A 23091-nucleotide genomic window follows, 5' to 3' on the forward strand; every position below is an offset into this window, starting at 1 on the left:
TTATGCTAACAAGGAACAGAATATTTTTCTGAAGCACGTTTGTCATATAACCAGGATAGCTCTACCATACATACTCCTTCTAGTTTGGTAAATATTTATACTAACTTATTTGAACCAACAAATCAAGATCAATGTTATTTCATAAGTTGTTCCTAAAGCTCTACAAACTCTCAGCAAAAGAACCCCACCTCATAATACAATACCCAGTAACATAACTGTTACAATATTAAGCCGATGTCACTTAAAAAGCATTCTTCTGCCACAAACCATCCCCACCTCCTCAAATTTTCTAGAAATGTACTGCAGTCTTCGTTAAGAAAAAAGCCCCAAACTCGGGAATCTTCCCCTCACACCTCTGCTTCCAACTCACCTTATGACACATCAAAACACTTTTTGATTCAATAAGAACTTTTGCAGTGACATTATGCTGTTTAGCAGTTACGATGGTTTTATTGCATGGTTAATAAATAGAATAAAATGACAGGGGAAACAGCTTTATTTCAGCAACTTTTCAACAGTAGCAAGAAAAAAGAGGAAAATGGAGCACAGAAGTTATTTGTATTTGGTAATGCTTTCCTTGAATTTATTTTGGAGACCTTCTTTCTCCTTGTCTTCGAAACTCAAAATATTTCAAAAAGTTTTGTTAGAATTTTAAGACCGGTTATGTGATAAGTATAAATTAGCTCCCAGTTTAAAAATATTACGTAAAGTGCTCCTATCAGGATTTGTTCAGTTCAATGAATGATTTTTATTTTTAAGCATTTTAAAAAACAATATTTTGTTGAGCAGACACAATAACCAGATAAATAATATTTCAAACATCAGTACAAACTTAATTTACAAAACCTTTCCAGAATTCTTCTGAAAAAGGGTCTTCAGCCAATAAAAATAAATTCTATTAATTACCCTGAAAACCAGACAGGTGTAACCAGGATCCAGTCACTGGAAAGTATCTTTCCTGTGGTAAGATTTAGTTCCTTTCTTTTCCTTTCACGTTCATCCACAAGACCACATATAGCTAAGTAAAGATGTGGGTATATTGATGCGTATAAAAAAAAAGTCTTTTAAAGAACCTGTCAGAAATTTCAACTCCATATTTTTAGTTATGAAAACAGGTACATGGATCCGTGAAGGACGTCATTTCCGGAAGCGTTTAAACAGTGGATGGATGTGTTTATTTGAAGATGCCTTACTCCGTGAAGAGTGGTATTCCATGTAAACCGTATCGTCTGCTCCTGACATAGAGCTCATTGTGCCCGTACGACGTGACACCTGCAAGTAAAGGGAGAAAACCAACGTGATTAGACAGACCAACTCTAACCTACTGATGCCCACTGGCTACTGGGTAGCACTGTTCATTTAGTGACCTGAATGCCAAAAAGCCTTCGAAGGTTTTTTTTCTACAAAGAAAGTCACTGCCTGCCACTCACCATAAGTATACAAACATAGGTAAGGTTTAATATGGAAAGATACCTTAGAGTGGGAATTCCTAATGCATTTCAACACAATGCCATTTAGCTAAAAACTAACCCTAAAAAATTAATTACCACATTGTAGCTTGACTTTAACTTATTTATCAATAAATGTTTCAGGCTATTTATTTTTCTTGTATCTGCTGCTGAAAATGTCAAACTAGGACCTACAATAACAGAACTTCTCTTGAAAATGAACAAAGTGGCCCTTATGTTTCTGCCCTCTGGGCATGAGGAAATCGGGGCATGATTCAAGGAGCACAGTGCCACCATGAAAAAGTATGTGCTGCGATACAGGTGTATCTTTGAAATGTTTTCAAATATTTTAAAATATTTTCACTGCTTGTAACTTAAAAGATTTACTTCAAAATCTGTAACAATAGATCTGTTGTCGTCTTCCTCAAATATGATGGAGGAGGACATGAATTCTGTATCTAACTTCTTTCTAGCGCCCAAAAAGCGAATTACTCAAATAGCGAAGTGCTAATGCAGCTTAAAAAAATAAATCTGTTCTCCAATGTTTCACAAAGATACTAAGGCATCAATGATGCCATCATGTTTAGAATTAAAATTGAATGATCCAGTTCTGTTGCATTTGTGACCATCCTTTTCAAAGTGTTCTTCATTACCTGAGCTGACTTTGAACCATATTCTCCAGCAACTACTTCCTCCTCAGCATCCAGGTCAGATGCTTGCAGGACTTTCTGGAGAAGCTGCTGCTGTTCTTCTTTGGATGAAAATGAAAGTTCTTCCTCTTCCATGCCTGCAAGCTTTGTTATTACCTAAGAAACAGGGCACAGTACAAGGTGAGCGCTCTTCCTCCTGTTAGCTATTCAAAACCAAGAAAAGGATTTCTGATTCCATATCCTGTTGGAACTGCCTTCAACTTTTATTAATGGTCTGAACAGCTTAACACTACAGACAGCACAGACATATATAAAATCCTGCTACATGGTGTACACACATATATATACACACACCCATTGTTATATTCTAGCTGGAAATGCAACATACAAACCTTTTGGAAAAGAAGAGAGAAGAGAGAGAGAAAAGAGAGAGCAGCTCTCAACAAGAGAATGTCAGCCAAACACTGTCCATTCCAGCCTGACCAAGAACCTGACCGAAGCACACACAGCTCAGAAGCATATTCAACTTACTGCCATGTTTAGCTTCATGCTGTGGGCTCTAGTTCTTTATATTTAACAAAAATAATCCACTAGCTTTCCAGCATAAGCATTGAGGAATAACGGAAAAAAAACCTAACAAATTGAGATGTATGATCAGTTGTTGACAGTGCAGTAACCTGCAACAAAGCAGCAGAGCAAAAGGGCTCTTTCAACATCTGCATACTTAAACAGAAGATAACTTAGCTGTTACGTTTGTTCTCTCTGAAATTCTTATTAACTCATTTGATAACCACAGATGCAGGGCACATGCCATCTGCTGGCAACACAGTGCCATATACTCCTTTAGCTGAAAAACCTCCTGAAGAATTGAAAGGCTCCCAAGCTTCTGTTATAAAGCTTCACAATAGGCAGTTTGCTTTCTTCATTACAGGTATTTTGAAAATTTCACAATATTTTTTCCTGCAGTTAAATGCATTCTGGTAAACATATGCTTATACATGAGAATCTAAGTTTTCCCATTGTGTTTGCAACTTGAAGAGGTTTTGAGAAAGACATTCTAATTCAGCTATTTCCCTTGATTATGTAGTGTTTTCCCTCCTCATCTTCCTTTTTCAGCTTATCTCTTCAGTCAGTACAATCAGAAACTAATTAGCTCAGTAATCTGGGCTGGATCTGATCACAAAAACTGATAAAAAAATATAAATACAGCTTAAAGTAAAACAAATCCACATTAGACACAAAGTAACTTTTTTGAAAAACAGGGTAGTGAAACACTAGAACAAATAATGAGTGTTGTGGGCTGTTGTCAATGGCAATTTCTAATTTGAAAGTGAATGTCTTTCTAAGAAATGTCCCAGCTTTAAGAATCCATTCAGGGAAGAAACCTGTCCCACCTGATGACTAAAGGAACACTATGGTCCCCCTTCTTGTTTATTTAGAAGGACATGTGCTATGCTCACCTCAAAAATAAAGAAAAAGGACTCATGAAAAGCAATTTTAAATTGTGTTAGCCTTTTTCCAGTTGTGGTTGCAAAACAGTGCTAATGTGATTCATAGAATGGAAAGAATTCCCACTGCATCATCATTTTTTAAGCTGTTCAACAGATGCCAAGTTTAAAGTTATCCCCTTTTCTTTGATATAGTGAGTTCTTCTGCTATTGGTTTAAAATTTAATGTATCCTACATTCAGCCTCTAAATAAAACCACAATACAGTAAATAACTAAACTATGGTTAGCTAACAGAAAAAAGCCTGCCAGCAGTAAACTCCAAGCAGTAAATTGTGATGACAAGGCTCCTATTTAAGAAGCAAAGACAAATGATGTGATTTAGCAAAAAAATATTCGAGTCCTCTTTTTGGTGAGGAGCAGAGAATGAAGCTATTGAGAGATGGTGAGAAGAAAGTAAGTCCTAGAAAAAAAGTGAAAACTGTTACACTTTTAAAGGGGTAATGAATTTTTACTAATTTAGGAACAAAAATTCTGAAGGATAGGACGTCGGCATTGAAATAATTACCTAAAGATGAGGTAGAGTCTCCAAATTTTCAAGAATAAGGCAGCAAACATCTGCTGGGAATAACATACATATAGTGATCCTGGCTTAGAATGAAGAAACACAATAGATGGTTTCTTGGAAGTTTCTTCCAGCCCTATTATTCTTTGATGCCAGCTATGACTAAGGCTTAAAGTTTGGCAAAGAGAAGAAAATAGATATTCTAACATTTTGTTCCTAAACAGCAAATAAAGAACATTCCAGTACTGGCCAGCTAAAATGTTGCTCCAGATACTCAGCTGCCACTTGTACTGCTTTTTTCCCCATATTACACCAAAGTTCCTAGGACTCGGTCTTCCTTGCAAAATAAAATCCCTCTATTTTAACCTCTTTCTTAGTTCTAAAATCCAAGGCATTCAAATACGAGTAAAGGGATTTCTCTAATCTCCTTGGCCATAGCCACACAGATGCCTTTGCCGTAATTAGTTGCAGCTTAGTACTGATCTACAATTTTGTCAAAATACAGTCACTACAAAGCAAAACAAGGTTTTTACCTATAAAGATTGTGACATGCCTGTTTCGGTGTAAGAACCCCCTTAAAGCTCTATTTGATGGGCCACTGCTTACAGAGCAATTACGTAGTTCAGCACAGTTGCAGTTCAGAGAGGTTTTACCCACAGGGATGTCCCGTCATGCCCGTATGCCTCCTGAACAAACGCTGTGAAATAGCTCGGCTCAAGTGCAATCCAGCAGAGACTGCTTGCCCTTGCACCTCCTCGAAGTCTCGCATGATTCTGCCTACGCCATAAGCTTCAGCTTGTTCCCCAAAGGCAGATATGGGAGCCTTATCTTTTATTCTTCTTCTCAGCAATGTTTCTTATTGGGAAGGCTTCTAATCAGAGCCCTAAACTCCATTTTTGTAAAGGAATAATTTACCTAAAAGCAAGAGCTATCATGACACACTGGTACCTTTTAACAACCCAATAGATGAGCATATGGGGCAGCCCGTGGGTGAAAGGAAAAATAAATGAGATACACTGTGGAATCTGTAAAATAGAGGCGATTTGGTGGAACCACATTTTATGTTTGGAAGAAGATGACAGAGAGAGATACATAATAAACTGAAGTACAATTTTCAAGTGTGTCTGGAGAAATGACAGCATTCAAGTCCTTTACAAAAGGGACTTTAGGGGAAACTTCTGACTTTCAAGTCCTGGCTCTGTTACATGTATGTTTTAGTTGTAGAAAGATTTCTACTCTGCAGTAACAGTCTTTTCCTGCAGTAAATACTGTAATTTCTTAATCAATTATTCAGTCCAGTGATTTTGGTGTTGTACTTTATTCCATGCAGAGAAAATGACAAGAGGAAGATCGAACTGTTGCTGGAAGCTAAATAAGCACAGCCTGAAGACCTCCATTAGCCAGAACAGTTTCTGCTAACACGTAACCACTGTGTCTGCATCCTGACAGATTTTCTGCTCCACTGCAGGTTTTGGACAGCGCTGTGGAAATGGCACACAGGGTTAGTGTGTGGACAAAGACCCCTGAAAGGTATTTGTTTTGGAATGGGTTGCTAGACACTTCAGATAGCTAACTTTGATTCCTGGAGTCAGATGTATGAATGTAGGACAGATGAACCCTGCCTGTTGTATGTTGTCTTTAGCCACAAGGAAACAGAAATACTGGTCTGAGACTAGAGTTCTTTGGAAATTATTTGTGACTTGTGATGTTTTGGAAATTTTCTGAATTGCTGCTGGCCACTATGACATGAACACCTGTCAACAATGCTTTATGCACAACCAGTATGACAAAGTATAATAGGAGGCCTGCACAGATGGACAACTGAAGAGCATGAACATCAACCGACCATGCAAGTAACGCTCTGCTTCGCTCCCCAGCGTGTGCTTGGTTTGAAGTTAGAATACTTACCTTTCTAGAAGCCATACTAAGCTACTCGTATCTACCCTCACAGTAACACAGACGATAAAACAGTACGAAAACAGTTCTTGCTTGTGAGCAAAACCTTCATTAATACATCCCACAACCAGAATTCTCAAGTATTTGACCAATTACTAACATGAAAATTATAGTCTTAGGCCAGAAGTATAATAAATAGAAGGGACAAGTTACCTTGAAGCTATAACCTTGATCTACAAGAAACCGTTGTCGCTTTGTTGAATATGCCATTTCCTGAGTGTCTTGGGATACAAGAGAATAAAAAAAGGCATTGTATTCCTCCGCAACCATGCCTAGGAGACAAAGACACTGAGTAATTAGTTCCATTTGGAACAGGCAACCAAGAACAAAATAAGGACTGAATACTGAAAACAGGTGTTCAAATAAGTTGTCTCTCCACAAAAAACAATCTGCAAAGTTTAGCTGCACCCAGACCTTAAACTGATCCATGACATACACAACATGGAAATTCCTTCTCTTGCTCTTAATAACTTGAGAATGGGTGAAAAGGAAAAAGCAGAAAAGGAAACGTAGACTAACACAATTACACTGGAGCTCTGAGAAGAACCTGCTTTTTTATTATGCTAGGCAAGGTGAAAGACAAAAACAGTTTTAAGTGTATTATGTAAAGAAGAAGTAAAGTGTCAAGAGCAAGGATTGCAACACACATGAAAAAAGTTCAATAGAAAAAGACAAAGGAAAAGTTTTATCAATGTAAACTGGAGATTGCAGTGCTTTTGCACTAAAAAAGGTGAAACAAAGATATTTAGCTAATAATTCATAGGGCTGTGTGAAGCACAGGATATAACAAGCTGCGCATAACTTATTTTTTTTAAAATTTACAGTCCTTAAGGTCTGTTACCCAAACCGCATTGAGTTCTCTTTTAAAACCCAAGGTTTCACTAGACTTTGTTAATTCACTAACATGGGTTTTGTATGCATTTTCAAACAAAGCCTCAGCTGTAACAAGCACAAACTGCCCACAGAGTAAGTGTATGCAGATCTTAAGTGCAAGGAGAAAGTGTTTTAAGAATCATTTTTCTAAACAAAAAGCTCCTTGATTATGTTTTGCAAAAACACAACTAGCTGGAAACCAAATCCCATTTTTAAAAGAAAGTAATCTGAAGCATCAAATACATGCTTTCTTGAGACTTGCTTTTTAGAGTAATACTGTTACATTTTAAAAACGATTTTATGTTGAGGAAATTATCAAGGAATGAAAAAATGAAAGGACCACCATAGAACAAAAAGTTCCTTTTCCTTCAGCTCTTTTGTCCTTTGGAAGTTTTCCCAACACAAAAGCTTTACTGATCCAGGCAATGCTTCATTTTCATGCACTGGTATAGAGGCATATATTCTCTTTGACTCAAACATAAATCCAAGGACAATGTAAAGAAGCCTCATTGAACATCCAGTCTTTCTGCAGCTCTGTGGTACCACAATCCAAGATCCAGAGCTCAACAAGCACCTCATTTACCTTTTTTGGCTCTCAGCACTCGTCCCAGTCTTTGAGCCTCCTGTCTTCGAGACCCACCATGGGACGATATCTGAATCAGAACATTGGCTTCTGGCAGATCGAAGGATGTGTCACCTACCTACAACACAGAAGCAGCCTCTGAGCAGCATCTTATTTCCATATATCATAAACAGAGACCTAATACAACATACACCTTTGTGAGCTGTGATACAAAGATGTCAAATGCACAACATGCATGTGTAACTCACTCTTAAATAAAGTTCACTCTGAAGATGGACACAATGACACACTGAATGTCCTCCTCACCTTGGAAATAAAAATAGTGTTGATTTTTGGATTGTGCTTGAAGTTTTGCAGAATTTGCATTCTTTCTCCTTGTGCAGTAGGACCATATATATAGGGTCTGCAAACAACAGAACATATACAAATTACATCAATTCAAGATTTCTCGATCATTTCTTATGAGGTACTAAGATACCATGGCAAGGAGCGCAGCACACATCTGAATTGATTTAAAAACAAAACAGATTTTGGTGCAGCTTGCACTTTACTTTTGGCTTGTTTGGCTCTTTATGGCAGCTACCCAGTTGTTTGTGGAACCCTCTGCAGCAACTCAGTCTGCCAGAAATAAATTCTGGCAGTTATAAATGTTTTGCAATTACGTGCACCAATGAAGCTGTAGATCAACAGACTGAATACATTTGCTAAGCCTACATGAAAGACTGAAGGCAGCTGTTAACATAAGAAATTTTTTTCCTCAAATCTACTGAGTTAGCACATTGACAGCTGCAACCTTTGCTTCCTATTTAAACACTTGAAAATCCAGGCTGCTCGATCAATGATATGCTGAGTATCACAAGCTGGTGTTGGATATTGCGCTGGGAAAAATTATTTTTTGCTTTTGAAGCTAACCCCTGGCCCCTCCTAATACCTTCTGGACCTACTGAAATGAGAACAAGGTCCCAAACGTTCCATGGCCACAGTGGCACTTCACCTAAGGTTTCTAACGTTTGATGATGAATCATTGGGAACCTTTAGCATCTCAATCCAAAAGGCTCACACAAATTCTCAGTCACCCAAAGGCTTCATGAGCAACTTGGGCTACTATGAATTTCCCAAGATTCTCTCTAGAGTCTGACTGTTTTCTTCTTTTCTGCCTAAGCAGAGTTTGGGTTTTTTGGGGGGCATTGGGGTTTTTTTTGTTTCGTTTTGCTTTTTGTTTTTTTAAAAAGAAGCTAGAAATGGCAAAGCCCACAAAAAATGAGAGGCATACAGGAGTGCATAGCCACTGCTTTTTCATCTGTTGCACTACTTTTCCAAATGCTTGTTAACAAGAATCTCCAAAAACAGGAATCAAGTTCTACAATTTCTACTTTGTTCACACTTCCATACATTATTTCTAAGACAAGGAACCAATCTCAAATGTTTCATTTAACTTTTAATACTGCACAAACACAGGTGGTAGCTGGACATAAACATGCAGTGCACAGTACTAAGGTTTTCTATTTTTATCGACTAACTCTTGTGCGTTGACGCCTCTTGCTTTCTTTACGACGAACTTTACTCTAGTTTTGCTTTTACTAAACAATCCTAGTCACCTGTAATCTAATTATTCTATTTAGCATAACCAGATCTCTAGAAAAACACAGCTAAAAAATGAAAGTGGCAAATGAGTCAACTCTGAAACGATACCGTTGTTATTTGATCAGTAGCATTCAGTAATACTTTAAGCCTTATTTGAAGTTTCATTTAATATTTAAATTGTGATGATTTTAATCCCCAACAAAACTTAAATGGATAATTTAAACAGAAACTAAAATTAAAGCATTTGTAAGCCTTCTATTTCTTAAGGCCACCAAGTAATGGTTCAAACACATTATTTTTTTTAAGAACAGGATAACCTAGAACTCCTGGCTACCTATCCGCTATTTCACCTGCCCTGGATCCTACTTGACAGTGATTCACTAACACGTGTCTGAGTACCTTCCTGAACCGAGAACATCCAATGCTAGACTTTTTTTTAAATGACCCCTTTACCTCATTGCAAAAAGGTATTTGAGGGATTTGCAAAGACAGATCTGTCTCCCATTAACTGACATAACTGTCAAAAACAGCAAGGCATAGTCCTTCAGAAACAGTTATTTAAACATATCAATAACACCAGGAAAAGCCAGTCAGCACATGAACTATACAACACTGGATTACAGACTCATGACAGAGTAAAAGCTGGCTATGCAAGCTTGAATTCTGTGGCCCCAAAAATTATAGTCAAAACAACTCCTGCTATCAGGTGCATGGTGTTTCCCTGCTGGTACCAGGGGTAGGCGGGCAAAGGAAGGAGCTGACAGAGACAGCTGCTCTCTCCTCCTCACACACAGCTCCCCTTGTTTCAGCACGCTCACAGCAAACTACGATAGAAACGTCTCTGGTTAAAATAAAGACTCCCTCACCTTCATCCAGCGCTGCAAGCCTCCTTTCTGGCTAACACTGACAGCTGTACAACCTGGAGCTCCATATGTAATGTGAGGAATGAGAATTCACTCAAGAACATGAAAAGCAAGCACCTAGTATTTCCTCAACTGGTTTTCCTGCCATGCTCTACAGCATCTACCCCACTTAACAACTGTTTTGCTACTTAGCAAGCACTCCCTCCCAGCATCGCCTTTGGTAAAGGCTTTTTCTGTGATGCACTAAACACTGCTTAGGGACATTCCAGAGGCATCATTACAGCTAATCTCTGTCCAGACAGATTAAAAAAAAATGATGAAAGAGACCACGGGTGTTGGAATTCATCCAGCACCATTAGCTCTGCTTACTATTTGATGTCACAGCAAGTCAGCACAACATGGCTGTTAAACTACAGTCAAAAATGATCGTGAATTTTGGAAAATCTAAGGCTTGTTTGTGGTTTTGCTAAGAAGTACTGCTGAAATTCCTAGACATGAAAATGCCCCACAGCTTCCAGCAACATGTTAATTGGGCTTGTCAAAGTATGAGGCCAGTTTCTACACTTATTTTCCCCAAGAATTGCTCTACATGTGATCCTGGCAAACACTCTCTCTGATCATCCCTCCGCAAATCCTATAAACACACTGATGCTAACCCCTCACTAAACTCTATGTGTACAACCTTCCGTAACTGCACTCATGTCAGAGTCACTTAAAGTGGCCAAGGAGCTTGCGGGAGCAGCATCCTTTCATTTATTAAATGATTACAGTAGTTCTAGGCAGTGCACTGGTACAACACGGATCCCAAAAAAGTTTGTCTTATTTTTTTTAGAGAAGGTGAGGACCTTTGAAGTACCTGAAGAGGAGTGCCCTGAGTCCCAAAAGATCCTGAAAGATCCAGAGAGCATATATTTGAAAACCTTTGTCTCAGAGAGACAAGGGGAAGCTACCACCCGTTAAAAAAATACTACTAGTGATATTTTTAAAAGTCCCTCATTTTTCCACTGGCTTTTAATAACAATAAAATAGATGGAGAAATACTAACGGTCTTTCACAGAAATCTTGGATGACAACTCCTCTGAGGCAACTGCTAAACAGAGATTCTTTTCAAGCAGTTCTACACCACAATAACGTTGCAGCATCAATAAAATCTGCCCAAAATATACCCTCCCGAGCTCCTTTTCATACAGGAGGATTGGAGTTAAATCAAAGTATTACAAGAAATATCTAAAGACTACTAAAAGCTGCAAGATTACAAGGCAATTTTCCAGGAAGGAGGAAAACAACAGAGCCATCGTTGGTTGCAAACACTTACTTCCCAAGTCTGATTGCATACTCCTTCAGTGCAAACACATTGTCAGCAAATACGATGATCTTATCATTCCGTCGCTCATGAAACTTAATCAGGAACTGGCAGGCTCTGAATTTATTTGGGTTCATGGTGTACAGCAGTATCCGTTTCTTTGTTTTGATAGCTACATATTCTCTGTAAAATTCAGGTGACATTGGGCACCAAACCTAGAATAAAACACATGCACACACACACACAAAGTAACACTCTGTTATTTATTTTATTCCAGTGGGAATTGAAAAAATATCGGGAGAATGATAATGCATTATGACTTCCGTATAGCACAGGCCACAGTTTTTAACACAGTAATTTCTGTACCAAAATGAAAACTACTGGTTGGCATAGTCTCCAGCACCACTGCCAAACTCTGTTTAACCTCATTAATATTCTGGCCTTCAAAAATGCTTTGGCAGGGAGATCCACGACAGAAATAGGCAGTGGGAGTGGAACAAGACTGGAAGACATTTCCTTTATGTTTCGTGCTCAATAATTTGACTGAATGCTACTACTGTTTACAGAGCAATAATTAAGGGAATGAACTGTCTCTGTAATCTCCCTGTCACAGCAGTCAAAGCTTTTTCCATAAAAATTGATTTTCATCCATATTCTGAAAGCTGAGACATACATTTAGTCTTCATTACAGAACAAATTTACTAATCTTTTCTTCATATACCCACAAAGGAGTGACCTTTATTTTAACAGCTATTGAGTCTACAAATTTGAAAACACTGGGATTGATTAGAAGTTTTCAATAGTTTTCCCAAAGCAATTATTTTATTATGTAAACACATATCGTAGTACTGTGCAAGTCTAGACTTACTGAGATATATTTTCTACTGTAGCATGAAAATAGAAGAAATTATGAAGTTTAAAAGTTTATGCCAGTGAAATAACACTATCTATATTGCATATAATTTAGAAGACATTAATTCTGCTGTACATGGGTTATTGCCGCATATCCACTGCACAGTACAAATTAAGAGTATTGCAAAGAAAAGCCCCTTTCGTAACCATCGTTCAGCTAAGGAAGGTAGGTGACAATTTACAGGAGTTTATTTAAGCAACCTGAATTGTTCTGTACTGTTAAGAACTTAATTTTTGTTTCAAAATGTTTTTTCCAGTGAGTTAAGTGCTAGATGAGGCTTTTTTCATCCCTTGACTACATTAACAATAAACTTATGCATTGAATAGGCCCCGTTGTTATTGTATGCTGTCTACATGAAAGATTTAAAATTCTTAAATGAGAAGACAGTATTTCAAAGTGAGAATGAGATATGAATACTGAACGTTTGATTGTAGTAAAATAATTCATGTATTGCTCAATGCCTCTGACTACATGGCAAACTGAATATATTTTGATTTGTATTTGTACTCTGTTCTGGAATTGAAAATGGATAAAATCTACTTCTCACCCCAATGATTTTTACATTATGCAAGATGCGCACTCCAAGCCAAAAAATCAGTATGGCAGCTGGGAAAGAGATTATTTGTAAATTACAAAACTCTGAAAATATAATTAAAGAACAGGCTTGTTGGTTTGTTTTTTTTTTTTGGGGGGGGGGGTGTGTTTTTTTTAAAAAAATTCTTTTAACTTTTTAAACTGTGCTGCTTGTTCTCTTTTAGAGCAGCAAAAGAGCAGTACCTGCAGTGACCATGACCTGCTTTATCAGACAGCAGCACTGCCCTCTCTTGCCACCTGGAAAGAACTGCACTTACAGAGCAAACCAGACATCTTTTTCGGCTAGGGGAATATGGCAAGTTCATTAAAGATCCTACTGCTCAACAACATGGTGAGAAAATTCAAACAAACATGCAATGAAGTTGTGCATGTATTAGACTTGTTATTTATCAGCCATCAACATTGGCTTCTTTGATTCTTTGCTTTTGGTATTCCCATCAAATGTTATTTCAAATCATTGGCGTAAAGACTATAAACATGCAGAATTTTCACCTCATTCAGAAGAAAGGTAGCCCATGCTTTACTTTTCAATGTCTAAAGGACAGTTTAAGGACTGAAAGGAATTACACTCCCAAGGCAAAATTAACCAAAGTGTTCAAACAGTCACATTTGAATTTGCAGACTGGTTACTCTGCCTTCAATCCAGTTATTTTCAAGATGCTCTTCACCTGCATTCTATTACTTAGAAATCATTGTGGGTTTTTTTCCTTTTACAACCTCCAATTTGCACAAAGTTCAAACTGAGAACAGCTGATCTGCATCTGCATTTTTTATTCCAGTACAAGAGCAAGGAAGAATTGCATGGAACTAGCAAGACTTGTTTAAAAAAAACCCCCACAAAACCAAACAAAAACAAACACCAGCAACCAAGAACAAAAAACAACACAAAACCCCCCACAAACAATGAAAAAAAAAAACCTAAGCAAAAAAAAACCCCAGGAAAAACCCAAGAGACAGTTAAGTTATGAAACTCTACCACAGTATGTTGTAGCTGCTAAAACTTTATTTCCATTCAATGGGAGTCCGGACAAGTTTATGAAAAAGAAACCCACTGATGGTTACACAGAAACCAGGTAGAGCTCATAAACGATTGAGGGCTTGAAGAAGTGTCATGAGAAGTAACAGATATATTTGCCCTGTTTTTACACTGGTCCCTAAGTATCATCCTTGACAATTATCAGAGACATTGTATTAAGTGAGACCGTTAGTCTGATCCAGAAAGGTTCCTTTAATGTTCTAATGTTCCTGTGTGAAAGCAGTGTTTCCACTGCTCTGATACCAGACTTTTCTCTCATCCATATGATGGAAAGATCAGAGGTCATGCACCATTATATTGGTAAAAAACAGTAAGATCCAGTCCTATGTTCGCAATTTTCACCCTCATGCATTCAGGCTTGAAATAAGCAGGTATTTTCTCATGTTTTCTAAACTTTCTACTATCCTTCGTTTTAAGAGTTACAAGAATTTTCCTCAAACAACTACAGACTGTCCACCAACAGAAGTCTCTAAAAAGTACCTTCCAGCATACCACCTGATGTCATGGTCATCATGACACGATGTTACGCTACCAGACACCTGAGCTTAAGATATGAAGCCAAGTCAGACAACATGAATGTCAAGTGCATTGAACTAGGTCTACGATACTGCAACCACCATTCACGTTTCCAAATACTAACTTGGAGACAGCCGATCAAGCACAGCAATCCCCGCAAAGAGAAAGAGTGCTGAAGTCACTCTGAAGAACACATGGCTACTGGATTTCCCACATGTTCGTAATAACCAGCAACAGCCTGGCCTAAGCTACAAAGTAAACAAAAAGTCACAAGGGCACTTGTTTTTCCCAGTTACATATTTACAACTTTATACTTCTTCCTTAAAAAAAAAAAAAAGAAAAAAAACCGGTTATAAGCACACTAAATAAACACTAGTAGTACCAAAAAGCAGAGCATCACCTCAGCACACTGGACTTTAGCAATGTAGCCACTGTTCTGCAGCTCCATCCAGTTGGCTTCATAGAGCTTTGGTCCAATCAGGAAGTTCAGGTCAACAATTTTATCATCTTCTCTGACCAGGGTAGCAGTCAGCCCCAGTTTACAGTGAGCTTGGACAATAGTGAGCACACGTCTGAACATTTTTGCTAAGAAATGCAAGACAAATTTTCTGTTTACTTTCCTGAATGGATTTAGAAGACAAACACTGAAACTTAAAAAAACACTTTCATCAACTCCTGAACACAAAGCAAGCACAGCGTGGGAAATTTTACCCTGTTTCACATACACTTCTAACAAATCTGTTAGAGCAAAACTTCACACTGGTTGCAACTTTAGTTTACATCTTCAGTGTGCTCTGAAAATCCCAGTAAACCTTCTGACATCTGTATTATTCCCCAAGAGAAAATTAATATACCCAGAGGTTACATGGCTTGGTTTAGGTCATATTTCATAGAAAGAATGATGACAGAACGATGAAAGAACGAGTCTTGGCTGACTCTGCCACATTCAGGACTTCTAGTATATGGCAGTTACTCATCTTTAGTATTGCTAGAGATCCTGTAATAGCAGAATCTGAAGATAGAGAGGAGATCCTATACCTTAGTTTTTATGAAACCAAGAAAGAACGGAAGTGGAAGAACAGTGGCAGAAATTTGCTACTTTGATAAAATGGCAGTTAATCATCAAGGTCTACTTCTGAAATCCATCATTTCTGTAAACACCAAATTATATTCAAATGAAATCGTGAGAACAAGGTAGAGCAGCTAACAGAATCCTGGGTGGTATTTTTAGTCAGGATTATTCCACAGACACTGTAATACTACGTTATTGCTTTCCAAGAGCATAGATCTCAATTACACAGTAATTTCAAATACAACAGCTATTTCTGCACAGTAATCACTATGGTAACTCATATTTTATTGAGTAGAAACAGATATTAAATGCTAGCCTACAGTGCTGCTATATTCTCAAAAGAAAAGAAGGCAGATGAGTTCCTCTCCTGTTCAAATTTGTCTACAGCAATATTATATAAACGTAGTTCAGGTATCTTAAGAGGGCTTTATCAACCTACACAGAAGGAGAAGGCACTTGTATTTTATGCTGCCATTACAGAAAACACAGTGTCTAATTTGAAGGATTTCAGAAAACAAATGGTCAGCTAAACTCTGTACTATTGGGGGGGGGAGGGGGCGGCGAAGAAAAAAAGAAAGTAGAACAAGGCAGTTGACTTGTCTCAAAACCCTAAGCCAGGGGTTTACTCACTATATTAATCATGAAAAAGACAGCAAAAAACCACCACTTCTAAAAGAGCAAGGTAACATTAACAGTGTATGTAACATGAAAGGTTTGCACACCATTTCCTTACCAGGGATAGTATGCACTTCGTCAAGTATCATAAGGCCCCACTCTTGACTTTTAAGCCACTCCATTACTCTTTCTGCTTCCCAGGATCTTTTCGTTGTGTGTCCCAACATGGAATATGTGCTGATAGCAATAGAACAGCCAATGGGCTTGTCTTTGGCATCAGAAGTGAACCGACATATCTGACTATCGTCAATGGTGGACCACATCTTGAATTGGGCTTTCCACTGCTCTACAGACACTGCAGAATTCCCAAGGACCAGACACCGCTTGCGGACAGTACAAGCAGCTGTCACTCCAACCAGAGACTTGCCAGCACCTGCAGAGGAAGAAGAGTAATATCCATTAGTCATCTCTCAGATATCACTGGAGTAGGAGGGGAAAAAAAAATGAGCAAAGGAAAACAGGAAAACTGTGAGAGGATATGAAATCATCTAAGGGCAATTTCTTCATTCTTTTTTACTATAACAGTTTGAAAGAAATGGAGTATTCACTTCTAAAAAACAAGCTGGATTGTCTACTGGACATGTAACTTTTTTTCTCAAGAAAATAATTGTAAACAATGGCTTTGCCAATTAGATGCAATCATTTTAATGCTTTCTTAATTTCAAAAGCATGTTAAATTCCAGGTGGCTCCAGAAAGCTTCCCCTAGAGGTGATCTATCCCACTGCCCCCATCAGCTATCCTCATTCCCCCACATAGCAAGTCCTTAAATCTTTCTAGTCCTCCTCCACACTTCTTCCAGCATCCCTTACACACTCTCTCAGGCCCTCAACGTATCTCCCGTGTGCCTCCTCCAACCCCAATACCAAGGGCACTGGCATGCAGTCTCCTGTTCTCTCCCTCTTCCATTGTTTCCTTTAAGTTCTCTCCCTTTTCCATTGCTTCCTTTAGGTTGTCCCAATCTGCACATCCCTCATTTCTTTCTCAAGCTCCCCTGACTAGAACTTGTGTGTGCAAGCTCTTTTCTTCCTTGCACCCCCATTATACCATATTTCTATTCCTAGTTCCCCCCCAGACTCTCTATTCCCAGCCAAGGAACAGATGATTCCAATGCCAACAGCTTTACCTTTCACTGGAAGATCAGCAGAGCTGACAGAGGGAACAGGGAAAGCATGAACGGTAACCTGAAGCTACCACAACCCACATCAGTTCTTCAGTCGCTGCAGGGATACTGACAGCACTGTTAAGCAGACTCCTGACAGCTCTATCAACTGGGCTCTCCCTCACCACAGCCTTGCCACAGAGTTGCTAAAAACTAACAGGTATCCAGAACAGTCCCTACTACTATCTGAAATCTAAGCAGCTGTCATATTTGGAAAGTACTTTACTACAGGCGAATAAAGAACAACACCCCTAAAAATCAACCCAGCAATTTACCGCATGGCAAGACAATAACACCAGATCTGGCTCGTCCATTTCCAAACATCTTCCTTAGGCTTTTCTCCTGATAGGGCCTGAGGACAGCTGTAGGTTTCAGATCTATATTAATATCAGGATTCACAGAATCATTTCTGAAATCATATTCTGCCAGCAAGGGGTACTCCAAATGGATACAACGCTTCTGAAGTTCTTCAATCATCTCCTGGAGAGGAAACAAAGTGTCAGATGGTAAATTCTTCACATCTGAATTAATTCTTTTTTTCCCCCCAAACAACCAGATTACATAGTACCATGTGAAGTTACATTTATCTTTTACACTCATGAAGTCTGCCAAGAGTTAGTTTATTCCAAAAACTTTATTCATGACCACCCTGCCCCCCTCAAACATTTTATGTAACAGTCGACATTAGAGAGGACTCTTTAGACAGATGGAAGAACATGACGCATTAATCTCAGATGCATTGTTTATCTGGCAGTGACTAAACTACACCCTGAAGTCCTGCAACAAAGAGCTGAATAACAGACACAAAAGGTTCTGTGTGTTACACAGAAGGACCTACCAAAGCTGCACATCTGTTATGTGGAAAACCTCCATACCTTGGTGATGCAGTTATTCCACCACAACGACAGGCTGACTCAATCACCAAGGTTTGGGTTGTTTAACATAAACAAAATAGCTATTAAGTTATCTTTTAAAAAATTGTCTGTTTTCCCCTGTGATACATCATTGGAATCACCGAGTCCAAAAACAACTTGAGAAATTTTACAAAAGGGCTCTGAAGGTCAAGCCAGAACTGTGCCCCAACCTCCAGCTACGAAATCAGAACCATCAAGAGTTCCTTCTGCAAATATAAATCCAAAACAAAACCAGAAATAAAACCCAAAAAACCCCAAAACCAACTGTCTTGTGGGTGGCGAAGGAACAATACCCAGTCTGCCGCCCCCTCTAATGAAGATCCTAACATTTTGGAAGGCAAGAGGAAAGAAACGTTCATGACTTCCAGTGATCTCACCTACCAAAGAGCCACAGTACTCTTAGTTCTCATGCTTATTTGCAAGTCCTGGGCATGTCCCCCAAAGCTACAAATGCAGAGACTAAAATACTCGTACCTGCTTGACTTCAAAAGACACTGTCTGCGTTTCTTCCTCCTCCTCCTCATCTTTGTCCATCTGTTCATAAAACTCAAATAAGTCAGCTGGGACATCTGGCTTATTCTGAGCATCTGTGCCCTGTGATGTTGACGGACCAAAGCCACCTTCACTGGATTTGGAAATCTGAGAAAGACGGACAGGAATTTTCACCAAGGGTTTCATTAGAGATAACCCCCCACAGTCCATCCCCCCCAATTAGGGCTCATTCAGGAGGCACAGATCATTGCTGACAGAACTGAAAGCAACCACTGATACAACAAACAAACAATAACCCCTCCAAACTACAACAGTTCATCTAACGTTAATTGAATCATATTAAAACATGCCCAAACATACCGCTGATTTACTTGTGAACGTCTCTGTAATGAGCTCTGTTTCTTCACCCTCGGCATTTCTCAGGCGACACTCTCTAATAACATGGTCTTGCAGAAGCTGCTGAATGACATCAGGGTGGGTACTTTCCACAAAATACCTAAAATTAAAGAACAAAGAAAAACGTTTTTATAAACTAATCAAATGAATAACTTACAGGAAGAGTGGCACAAACACTTAAATAAATAGCTATCCCAGATGCACTCTCAGGTATCTCATCTTGGGGGCAGTAATTTAAAAATAAAGAAATTACGGTGATCAAAATTTTTAAAAGATGTCTTACACCAAAAACAACACATACTTTGCAGTTATCCATCCTGCTCAAATGCTCTCTAACATGAGTGGGAAAACTCCAGCAGAACTGCCTGGAGAGCGCTCTCACATACAAGTCTTATTTGTGACATGTGACACTAGTCAATTTTTTGGAGACTGAATTGAGGTGAGTCTGTGAAAACACTGGATGTGGTGGGTTTTGGTCCTGTGGGCAGGACTTTAAAACTCAAAAGACAAAGCCCCAAAACCTCCAAAACACAACCCATCTAAAAATATAAATTAGTGCATCTTGAAATTGCTTCTCTCCCTGGAGATTCATCCATAATGATGCTCGTTGGAGATCACAGGTAAAGTTTGAGCCAAGAGAGACCTAAGTCCAAACTAGCATAGGAGAAATCTTTTTCTCACAAACACCTAGGAAGAGGACAAAACCCTGCTAAAAAGTAGCAGCACAAGCAGAGCATTAGATTCTAGTCCTAGGGTTTATCTGTGGCTGTCAGACAACAGAGAATTATGCAGAAGAAATACAAGGAGAAAGAGAAAAAACACAGGGAAGGTGCAGACATAGGCTTCAGGCTTCTGCTGTCTCCTTCCTTTTCTCTCCTTATGGCAGAATCATAGTTTTAGATAAAATTGATCAGCTCTAACCTAGCTGAGGTCCATTCCAACATCACCTTCTATGTTTAAAACAAATCAGCTTCAACCCAGGAACAAGCACACACCTCCTGCCAATGGATTTGCTTATGCTTCCTGAATAACGGATTACAAGGCAGAATACACGAGACTGAAGGACAGTTGTAGAAAAACTTGTCTAACCAGACTCAGGTAAATTCGGAAGGAATACATGAAAAAATTATCTAAAAACCTTAAGGATACGTTGCAAGTCCAAGCAATAAACAAGCAAGCTCGAGTATCAAATTCACAACCTATTTTTAAAAACGTAGTAACAACCACTAGTAGCTCAGGACAGCCAAACTGAATTCATTGACTAGTGTATTAAACACCTTCAACAATTGACAAAGTCATCTTGTATTGATAGATGATACACTCAGCCAGGAGCTGGAGGACTCAACACCTACCGAGACCACTCCTTTACGCACAGCTGCGTGTCTGGAGAACTTCCTCTGCCACACCAGTTAAGAAAGAAGACACCTACCTGTTATGTTTCAGTACCAGCTTCACCTTCCCGTAGCTGACAGTGCACAGCTACAAATGAACAAGAGCAGTCATTAGGAGGTGCAAAACAGCAATTCCAGGTTTGGGATCAAATGCTGCCATGCAGTTCAGGTCTTTGTGGGGAAGCATGCTATCAAAGAACGTTTACTTGCAATGTCATTATGCTTATGGAACAAACCTGAAAAGGTGTTTTCAGAAGACGCACACGCCATCTCACACAGGAGATCAGTCACAGATATTCAGTTTTCATACCCAATTCCAATCTGCTTCCAAGACTGCAAGAACATACTTGCAGAATAAGGCAGGCTATGTTTTATAGTGTCCAGCTACTCCAGACTGCTTCCCGCATTCAGTCTTCTTCCAGAGCAAATCTGAGCAAACCCTCCCCACATACAATTCCTACGGGCTGAAAGTGTGCACACAGACGCTTCGGTGTGCTTTTTTTTTTTTTTTAAAAAGGTATAAACTCCACAAGATATACGGTGAAAATAGTATGTGTGCAACAATATGCTATAGAAAACGACAAAAAACCAAGATAAAGCCTCTGATCTCTTGAAACAGTGACAGGATAGAATAAGATGATTAAAACCAATGATTAAAAAAAATAATCTAAGCAGAGGCAGCAAGAAAGGATTTTACTAGTAGCAGTAGATATATTTCCTATGCCAATAAAATAGCCTCACCTTGATAAACTGAATTATTCCATCTGGGACACCAGTTTTGCTCAGTTTTTGCAAATACTCTGTGATGTCACTTGTTTGTAGGCCAACACTAACAGCAGCGTACAGTGAGTAAGCAGTCAGCTTGTATTCGTGAATGTGGGTTGGTCTGCACACAGGCTCAGCAATGGCAACCAAAAAATCCTGCGCGTATTTGTAAACTGGAGAAAAGGCTTCCAGAAAAATATGGCCATCAGGAGCCTACAGAAACAAAAAGAAATGCTGAAGGCACAACAGTGTTAGTTGAACAGAATCAGGAATTTCCTATAAAGCAGCCATTACAATACAGATGGTCCACCATTTCGGTAGTAACACATCATAGGGTTTCAAAAAAAGTGTTTGCCCTAACAACAAAGTTACAAGAAAAAACAAAAGGAGACACAGGAACATCCAAATTTTGTCATCTTAAAGGGTCCAGACATTGATTTGTCCATGTCCCTTCTATAGCAGTACGAATAAACCCCACCCAGGTCGCTGAAGCTTTTCCAGACTGACACATTGGGGTATTTTTTCTTTTTTAACGCTAAGCAAATTGCTCGAGCAGAGACAAGCTTCCAGCCTTATTCCCCTGAAACAAAACAAAACTCCTCACTCATTTTACATGAAACAAGTGGCACAGATGATGAAAAATGGCACTTGTGTGTCACAGCATTCAGTAACAGATGCCCTGTGGGCACTGGCAGGGCAACCACCTCTTCTCTATACGCTTGTACTACTAGCCAAGCCTCGGACAAGTTTATTGATGTCCCTTTCAGGGTAGAAAAAACAAACAGCACCAGTTATAGAAGACACAACCAGCGTGTCTTAAGGCTATTTCATTCCAACCCTGCTGCTGCGTCACTGCAACCACCTGTGTCATTAGCCAACAGTCACTTCCACGAGCCGTTTTACCTCCTTCCCTCCCAGAAGCGTAAGGTGCTCGGCTGCCCTGCCCGGTCAACGCGCACCCCCAGCAAGGGACGCCCGACACAGATGGGACCTGCCAGGAGGCTGCTGGCACGAAGGAGCAAGTTCGCCCGGGCTTCCCGCGGGGCTCCCAGGCGCGGGCAGGTGCCGTTCTCTCGGGCGGCCTCACGCTGCTCCCGGCCGCACCGCGCCCGCAGGCACCGCGGGTTCCGCCAGGCCCACCAGCACCGGGACAAACCTCCCTTTGGGCGAGCTGCCGACCCGGGGCTCCGGGGAGCGCAGCAGGTTTGCGGGCCGGCCTGCGGCACGCTCCCGGCTTCTTCACGGGGCAATGCCCGCGAACACGCCCTGCAGAGCCGGAGCCGTCCGCGGCGCATCGCGCCCCGTCACAAACCGCGGTCACCGGCAGCCGCGCGCGCCTCCGGAGCGGCCAACGGCGGAGGCCTCGCGCCGCACGTACCACCCAGAGGGGGCGCGAGGCGTGGTCGGCCTTCAGGGGCATCTGGTGCCTGTAGTCCTTCGCCCCGTACTCGTCCACCTTGGTGCCGCTGTCCTCCACCTGCTTCCCCGCCGCGGACGGCACCGCCTCCTGCGACTCCTTGCCGGGAGCTTCGTCTTCATCGTCCTCGTCGTCATCGTAATGGCGCTTCTTGGACTTCTTCTTATCTGGGAGCAAAGCCGGAGCTGTGACGAGGCGGCGCGGACGCCGCCTGGCCCCGCGGCACCCCAGCGCAGCCCAGCCCCGGCCCGCTCCCCCCACCCCGCCCCGTCCCCGCGGCGCTCCCGGCCGCGCTCCGCGCCCCGGGCTGCCGCCCGCCCCGGCCGCTCACCGCGCTCCTTCCTGCCCATGGCCGCCGCACGCCAGCGCCCAGCCGGCACGTCACTTCCGCCGCGCGGGAGGAGAGGAGGCACAGAGCAGGCGGCCCCACACCGAGCGCCGTCGATTTTCTGTTCCCGGGACCGCCCCCGCCGCGGGGC

The 23091-nt window shown here is 40.5% G+C and overlaps 1 protein-coding gene across 2 annotated transcripts; it reads right to left on the minus strand.

The window, feature by feature from the left end:
• Positions 1 to 425: 425 nt before the first annotated feature.
• On the minus strand, positions 426 to 23003 carry ERCC3 (ERCC excision repair 3, TFIIH core complex helicase subunit). 2 transcript variants are annotated; one of them, XM_054830946.1, is made up of 15 exons: positions 22944 to 23003; positions 22574 to 22779; positions 21172 to 21408; positions 20469 to 20518; positions 19004 to 19139; positions 18626 to 18790; positions 17513 to 17717; positions 16136 to 16450; positions 14731 to 14915; positions 11284 to 11486; positions 7828 to 7924; positions 7522 to 7639; positions 6219 to 6337; positions 2102 to 2254; positions 426 to 1272 (listed from the first exon to the last, which is right to left on the minus strand). In XM_054830946.1, the coding sequence occupies exons 1-15, from the start codon at positions 22960 to 22962 to the stop codon at positions 1138 to 1140; spliced, it is 2343 nt and encodes a 780-aa protein (XP_054686921.1). In that variant the 5' UTR covers positions 22963 to 23003; the 3' UTR covers positions 426 to 1137. The 2 variants fall into 2 exon arrangements, with proteins under 2 accessions (XP_054686921.1, XP_054686922.1); XM_054830947.1 differs by lacking the exons at positions 426 to 1272; positions 2102 to 2254 and adding an exon at positions 2268 to 4162.
• Between the last annotated feature and the right edge of the window lie 88 nt (positions 23004 to 23091).

The sequence above is a fragment of the Grus americana genome, chromosome 6 (genome assembly GCF_028858705.1).
Source record: "Grus americana isolate bGruAme1 chromosome 6, bGruAme1.mat, whole genome shotgun sequence".
In the NCBI taxonomy this organism is placed as follows: Eukaryota; Metazoa; Chordata; class Aves; order Gruiformes; family Gruidae; genus Grus; species Grus americana.